Genomic DNA, 8,567 nt, shown 5'->3' on the forward strand with positions numbered 1-8,567 from the left:
GTATTAGGTAAATGGTCTCATAATATTATTTTCACGAGACATGCATAGTAAGATGTTATTAAAATTTTCAGAATGTGAAATATGAGGTTACATGAAGAAAATATGGATGTACAATTTTTTTTGTCTACATTTTAAAGTTATGCGGGTTATGACCAACCCGCTCCACCCCACACTTTTCCCGCACGGACTGCGGATTATGAGGAGTGGGCCTAAGCAGGCCAGCAGGTTGAAATCAACAACCTGCCCCAAATTTTTTTTAGCGAGCCACGGACCGGCATGTACAACACGTCCCACTTTACCACTCTTACTTTTATTGATTCTTTAAGAAGTAATGAATAGTTATTTAACACTCAAAAAATGATGTTACAAATTACAACAAGTATACATAAACATATATTAACTAGGAAAATAAACTTATATATACCTCTAAGTGTAAGGTGGGTGCTTCATCAAAAGGAAGCCTATTACTAAAATACATGAGAATTTAATATGAAATCATAGTTTTTATATCAACAAACTTTGTGCAAAACAAAACATGTGCATATTTGAGGTTCTTATTATATATATGGTTAATGCCATAAATATATGAGACTTTTTGGTTTTTTTTTTTTTAGTTTTTAAAAATAAAAAAATTACGGATGACATGTACAATAATTATTAAATATCCAATTTAAAATAAATTATTAAATCTTAAAAAAATCATATATATTAAAGACCCTAAATTTATTTTTTTAAAAAAAATATTTGAAAATATCTTAATAATCAATTCCTCTCCTCTATAATGAAATTAAAATAATGTTCTTAAATAATTGAAACATGATGGTACAACTTTAATTATTTTCTGTTTTAGTCAAATAAAGAAACTCCTTTAATTATAAAGGAAGCAAACTTGATAAGATACGAAATGGGTGATGGAGAGAAAATAACCGACAAAAGTAAGAACTTTAATGTGAGATGAGAGTAAGTATAGAATGATGGAGATTGGGCAACAATTTCCTTAATTGCATTCTCCCTTTGACTTTTGCAGCTTCAGCTTCATTGCTTCATATAATTGATAATTTTATTTCCATATAAAAGGAAGCAATGATACATGCTGAGAAATGTTCATGGATTTACTATATTTATGGATATTCATAAATATTCACAATTTTTTTTAAAATTAAATAAATTTATTTAAAGAATAAAAAATCTGATGTTAAAATATAACCTTAAAATATAATCTAAATAAATTTGAATAATGAAATATTAGTACAAATAAAATTAATTTTTTAAAAATTTAAATTAATTGCACCACAAAATATATATCTAAAAAAGTTATTTTTAATTTCACACTTCTAAATAAAAAAAATGTAGCTCTATAATCAAATTAAAAATAATTATTTAATTGCTAATGTCTTTTATACCTATAATTTTTTTTTTTTAAATATATCAAATTAAAAGTAATTAATAAAAAAGTAGACTTTATCATTAAAATATTCCTATGCATATACCCATTCAAGTATATAGTAATAGTTATTGTGAATTTATTATTGAAAAAAATGTTACTATGACAACTGCATCATATATTAATTTACGATCTTTTAAGATTTCTCCTTTTCTTCGTATGAACCTACATTTCAGTAAAAAGATTTATTTATTCTTTTACTTGTAACCTTTGTTGTAATATGAAACAATTTGTTATTATATTATCAACATATATTCTACTATAAATATTTATGGAGGTAGTTTTTTTCTTTAATCTTACTTCAAATATATGCATGCCTACATGATTTTTTCTCTATTTTTTTTTCAAAGATTTGCAAAATATGCAGTGAAAAATATTAGTTTGACAATTAAACCGTGAAAAACACTAGTTTACTATCTTTCAAAATTTCTCTATCTATTCGTATAAATTCACATATCTCAATAAAAGATTAAATTTTCTTTTACTTTTAACATAAGGCAATTCAATGTTGTGTTGACTCTTTACTATAAATATTCATTGAAGTAATTTTTTTCTTTCATCTTACTCCAAATATTTGCATGCCCACATGCCACTTTTTTTTCTCAGTATTTTCCAAAGATCTGCAAAATGCAAAATTGGTTTCTGAAGGAATGAAATGAATTGAATGTTTTTGTCCCCAAAACAAGTGAAGCCAAATATACAAACACAAACAAGATATGGCCAAAGGGTGTGGTCCATGAATGATGAAGCATGGGTTACCAAACAATGAATAATTAAACCACCATTGGTATGAGGTGTGAGAGAACTTGCCAAGTTCTTCTGCTCATTCATTCATTCATCTTCAATAATCCAGAGAGGTACAGAGTACATAGGCAATGATACAAACAAAGAAACATAAAATTGGAATTGCACACACTTGCATTGGTTTTGACACATTTTCTAATTTGGTTTTGTTTTTGGCAAAACGTGAGAGAGAGAGATTAGTCCCACATCGAATGTCACCCGCATTCCGCCAAGCAGTGAATGGTCTCCTTTTTCTCCAGCCGTGTAGTATCTGTCAATCGCTGCTATGGGCCACTGGGCCCGGGCCTGCCATTACTCCAGCCGATGTTGCTGTCCCTTCAAGGGTAGCATAATCAAACTGCATCATCCTATCTTCCAACAATATCACTAAATCACACCAAATCTTACAAAAAAGAAAAATATGTTTTTAGTATTTTTCAAACATTCAATATTATTATTATTATTTACTTTAAAACATTCCCTGTTTCAAAAATACCTGATTTATTAACATTTTTATTAATTTTATTTTTTATATTTCAATATCACAAAAATTATTAAACAGTAACTAAATAATTAGTCATTATATTGACTAAATTAAATACTAATTTAGAGAATTAAAAATTATTGATATCTTTGATTTTTATTATTAATAAAATATTATAAAATAATTTATAAATTAATATTTAAATTAGTTATCAAAATTTTATTTACTAATATTTTATATCCTAAATTAATCTCTTAAAGACTAATAGAGATTAATTTAGAATATAAGTAATTAGTAACTAAAGTCTTGGTAGGTAATAAGTAGATACTAATTTAAAAATTGTTTTATAATATTTTATTAATAAAAAATACTAATTTAAATATAAATAATTTTTTAGTTTATAAAATGATTTCTAATTTATTGAGTCTAATGACTAATTATTTTGTTTTTTAAAATTAATTTATGTTTAATGATTTTTTTATAATAGTGTTTGATAGACGTGATAATTAGTATAAAAAATAATTAATCTAGTATTATCTTGTGTACCATGAATGTGTGAATACTTTGCTGGAACAATTTCCTATTTAAATTTAGTATGTGTTGTGATTAGTGAAACAACATTTTATGTTTTTTTTGGAGAGAGCTTTTCTTGTTCTCATACCACACTCAAATAGGATGATTGTTTTCACATTTAAAATATAAGATTGATGAGATAATGATATTCATTTCTTTAATATTCCTAAGCACACAACTTTGAAGAAGTCATGTAAAATTTCAACAAGAAAAAAAATTTGATTGGAATGAGTAACTTTTCCTTTATAACTTGGAGCATAGCCACCATCCTTTGTGACAGAACACAGTGGACAAAGAAACAACAAGCAAACCCAAATGGTTCCGACAAAGCTCGATCTGAGTGTGTCTGACTATGTTTGAGTGTTGTTGATAGGAGTGTGAGTAACCGAAAACATGAACAACAGTGGTGGAGGAACTTTGATGGGTTTGAGCAATGGTTATTATGGGAGATCGCCATTCACAGTGTCTCAGTGGGAGGAACTGGAGCACCAAGCTTTGATCTTCAAGTACATGCTTGCTGGTCTTCCTGTGCCTCACAATCTCGTGCTCCCCATTCAGAAGAGCTTCTTTCACCACCCCACATGTCAGTTTTCAATCCCCTTTCTTTTCTATATGATGAACTTGTTTTCACAGTGCTTACCCTTTTGCATGTTTTGATTAAAGAACTCAACTTTTCTGTGCCCAGAGACAAGAAGAGATTAGGGTGTTTTTATTCTGAGTTTTTCCCAGAAGTTTTGTTCTCATAATTGGTGGTGTCATTTATGTGCAGGCAACATCAATGTCTTTCTTTTCTATATCAGTGCTTACCCTTTTTCATATTTTAATTAAAGAACTCAACTTTTCTGTGCCCAGAGACAAAAAGAGATTAGGGGGGTTTTCTTTTTGAGTTTTTCTTAGATGTTTTATTCTCATAATTGGTGTCATTTATGAGATGCCTGTAACTGCAAGTGATGGTATCATTTATGTGCAGGCAACATCAATGTCTTTCTTTCAATTCAACCCTAAAGGCTTCACATGACTATGTTTACCCTTTGTTCCTGAACCACTTAATGAGCTTGTTTATAGTGTGGAAGGATAAATTAAGCTTGTTTCTAGATTGAAATTTAAGAAGGAGTCTATCTAACTAGATATTATCTTTACATGTTTGGAAAGTTTTCCTTTGATTTTTGCAATTAAACTTACTAAGTAGTGATTGCATGGTGAATAAATTTGCTATCTTAGTTGGCATCTTTTATAGGGATTTTCCTTTACCTTTCTGGATGGAATTATTGGAACACAGATTTGTGTTGTGATAGCTTATAATATAATATTGGGTATTCAGTTATGGAGATTTTGAACCTATTAGCATGTAAAATATGTTTGAAACTTCATTTTGTCTTCATTGCTGCCAAATGAATGTCTTTGGAATGTTGATAACAAAAAGCTGTGCATGACAAACTTTGCAGTGAGTTATTGTTCCTTCTATGGGAAGAAGGTGGATCCAGAGCCAGGGAGATGCAGGAGAACTGATGGAAAAAAATGGAGGTGCTCCAAGGAAGCATACCCTGAATCCAAGTACTGTGAGCGCCACATGCACCGTGGCCGCAACCGTTCAAGAAAGCCTGTGGAATCACAAACTGTGACTCAATCTTCTTCAACTGTCACATCACTTGATGGTGGCAGTGGCAGAAGTAGAACTCTAAACTTCCAAAACCTTCCTGCAAATGGCTTTGGTAATCTCCAGGGTACTGATTCTGGAACTCACCATACCAATTATCATGTTGATTCCATTCCTTATGCCATCCTAAGTAAAGAATGCAGGTACAGAAATCCTTATCATATTTTGCTTCTTTTGTTTGCATGGAATTTGAAATTATTTATGCTATAAAATCATGTTCTTGAATTTTAATATTTTAGTGTAAATTTGTGGCAGTTAATTTGAGGATAGATTTCTGTATGTGGATAGTGACATATTTATATGGTGGATTTCTAATTTTGTCAGAGAGATCTTCAGGCATTATTACTAGTTTTTAGAATGCAGAACTTCAGAAGTGTCTACATCTTTCTGTCTGTTGTCAAAGTCAAGATTAGAGCTGTTGGCTACCTTGGTTTGCTTCTTCAGCTTCTGTACTTTGTTTTAGATTTAGGACATTCATGAATCAAAATTGTCTTCAAACTGCGTCTTGTTGGGTACTTTGACAAAAAAAATGGTCCTTTAGTTGTTCATTTTCTTGCACTGATTTATTTCTGAAATGCTAAGTGCAAAGTGAAACTTCTTTTGAAAAAATGTTGAGAAACACTTCGTCTACTGTATTTTAAGTCTAACTCAACTTTATAAAATCCGTTCATAAAGTTTGCACGTGAGAAATATCCTTATTTCTAATCGAATCTACAACACTTTCTCTTCATGCTCTATTGAATATAGCTGTGTACTTTGTTCTGTTCCTCATAGCCATATTGCTTTGTTCTTTCTTAAATAGTAAGTCACAAATTAGAACACAAAATTATTCCTATTCCTCTTAAATGGTGTGTCTGGGTTGGACACACGATACCGACACTCGTACGATACTTGTAGGACACATATTGATGAAGTGTCAAACTCAAAAATATTTTTTGGATTTCTGACAATTCTTGCACGGTTTTAACATAATTTTAAAAAAGAGAAATACATTAGTTTTCTAAAAACTCAAATTTATTATATAAATTTTTATTATGATTACAAAAATAAGAAACAAATCCTTTTGAATCAACCATGATAAACATATTTTTGCTACAAAAAAAATTGAAACATATTTGTGCACATAAATCTTTATTGTCAATTTATATAATTCATAATTATATAATATATAGATCCGTGTCCCGTGTTCTACCTTTTAGAGATTATATTATCTCTGTGTCCGTGTCGTATCAGTGTCCATGTGTCACTGTTTCTGCCAGTTTCTGCATAATTAAAAATGACTATTGAATGTTTTAGAAGTATCAACATAATTGCTTATCTCTTGAACATGGCAATTTTACTTGAACCAAACAGGTATCTTCAAGGACTTAAATCTGAGGGTGGTGAACATATCTTCTTCTCTGAAGCTTCAGGAAGCAACAAGGTGCTCCAAATGGAGTCACAGCTGGAACACACATGGCCTTTGATGTCTACCAGAGTTGTCTCTTTCACTACATCAAAATCAACACTGTTGCATAGTGATTTTCCCCAACATTCGTTTTTGTCTGGTGAATATGCATCAGAAGAGCACCTGAAGGAGGAGGATCATCAATCTCTTCGACCCTTTTTCAATGAATGGCCAAAAAGCAGGGATTCATGGTCTGCACTGGAAGATGAGAGATCTAACCAAACAGCATTCTCCACAACTCAACTCTCAATCTCCATTCCCATGTCTTCTGATATCTCTGCAACGAGCTCTCAGTCCCCACATGGTGAGAATGAGATTCAATTTCGGTAAAGTTTTGGGTTATAAGCATGGATTATGTGTTCTTGTAATTATATTGTTGCAGATAATTAAAAACTGTTCTTGACATGTTCTTGGAAGGATCAAATAAGCTTGGTAGAATAGGTGCTGTGCAAAGTAATCCCACAATCGAGAATTTTCATTCAAGCTGAGTTTTTGTTCAACTTTATGCAATCTCAGTTGTTTTCTAAAGCAAGATCCAAAATTCTTATTCGATGGAAGGGTACTTGTTGAACTCTGGAACATTATTGGCTTTGTATCTAATGAACTAACATAAATACTTCGAACTTATTTATGCTATTGGTTTCGTTATTTAATCTTAACTCAATCTTATTAAATTTGTTCTTAAGTTTAACTCAATCTTATTAAATCTGTTTATATAGTGAAATTTATATCCACTTAATGGGAAATCTCTAATACATTGTTAATGTGAGATCTTTAATACAAATGGATAAGTAATTGCAAGCTGTGTCAATATGAATTAAAAGAAATGATTATGATTTTTTTTTTCATTTGGATTTAACTGCAGAATATTGAGATTTCAATTTAAGTTTCAATTTGACAGTTTTTATTACCAATGGATTTTGTGTAATGTCTAATGTCATAATGACACAACATATGTGTGTATGGAATATTAAACCAAAATCTTATTCAATTAAATAATGTATAACTTTGTAAGAAAGTGTTCTTTATGAGAAATTTATTTAACTGACCAAATGATAGTGATATACGGATTTAATTGTAAGAAATATCTGACTGTTTCTTCTTGCACCTTCATATCTTCTTGTACCACCTCCATACATAACATGAAAATACATTTTTATCCTTCTTATGTCACCTCCATATAGTTGTTTCTGGATTATGTAATCCGAAAACTCATTTGAAAAAAAACTTTCGGATTACATGATCCAGAAGCTAAATAATAAGACTTCCAGATTATGTAATCTGGAAATTAATCATGTATATGAAAAAAGGCTTCTGGATTATGTAATCTAAAAGCTAATTACAAATTTGAAAAATAACTTTTGAATTCGTAATCCGAAATAGTATAGAGGGACATTTTTTGAAATATGAAAATATATGGAGGTAAGAGAAGAAGGTATGGAGGCGCAGGAAAACAGTCGAAATATCTTCATTTGGATTTTTTGGAATGTATAGAGTGAAGCCCAATCAGCAAAAACAATCACATCCTCCATAGTTTCTTAGTGCACTTTCATGAATTTTTCCAAAATTATTCTTTTAGCTGTGGAATTTTTTTAGTTATTTTTGAATTATATAATCTGTAAACATTTTGAATTGTAGAATTTAAAAAAGTATTTTTTGGGTTCAAAAATACATTTCAAACTTTAAAATTCAGATCACAAAATTTTAGAATTTGAAAGTTATTTTCAAACCCTGAAAATATTTTACATTTTAGTATTTAAAGTTCTGAAAATACATTTTGAACTCTAAAATCCAAAATATAATTTTGTATTTCAAATTTTAGATTTTAAAATTTTAAAATAAAAAAAATATGTCAATAAAAAAATATGAAAAAAAAGACAAAAAGTTTAAAACAAAGAAAAAAGCTAAAAGTTTATCTCAATTATTTTAAAATGCGAGATAGTACATAGATGTATTTTAGGACTGAAAATTATGCCACTAATCTTTTATGAAAACAGAATATTAATTAAAGGATAATAGGCCCATATTTATTATATTATTCTATCAATTTATATTTTTTTTGATTTTTTAAATCAATTAATTCATTTATATATATATATATATTACCTGTGTTAAAAAATAGGGTAAATTCTCTATCTAGCACCATTTAGACTTTTATTTCCCTAACTAACATCCTTTG

At 29.5% G+C, this 8,567-nt stretch overlaps 1 protein-coding gene across 2 annotated transcripts; it reads left to right on the top strand.

Moving 5' to 3' along the window:
• Positions 1-3,453: 3,453 nt before the first annotated feature.
• LOC137829090 (growth-regulating factor 4) lies at positions 3,454-7,015 on the top strand. 2 transcript variants are annotated; one of them, XM_068635886.2, is made up of 4 exons: positions 3,454-3,867; positions 4,730-5,084; positions 6,295-6,692; positions 6,806-7,015. In XM_068635886.2, exons 1-4 carry the CDS (start codon positions 3,678-3,680, stop codon positions 6,874-6,876), a joined length of 1,014 nt encoding a protein of 337 aa, XP_068491987.2. In that variant the 5' UTR covers positions 3,454-3,677; the 3' UTR covers positions 6,877-7,015. The 2 variants fall into 2 exon arrangements, with proteins under 2 accessions (XP_068491987.2, XP_090153800.1); XM_090297674.1 differs by having other exon boundaries at positions 3,460-3,867; positions 6,295-7,015.
• The last annotated feature ends 1,552 nt before the right edge of the window (positions 7,016-8,567 follow it).

The sequence above is a fragment of the Phaseolus vulgaris genome, chromosome 11, assembly GCF_051622355.1.
Source record: "Phaseolus vulgaris cultivar YP4 chromosome 11, ASM5162235v1, whole genome shotgun sequence".
Lineage (NCBI taxonomy): Eukaryota > Viridiplantae > Streptophyta > Magnoliopsida > Fabales > Fabaceae > Phaseolus > Phaseolus vulgaris.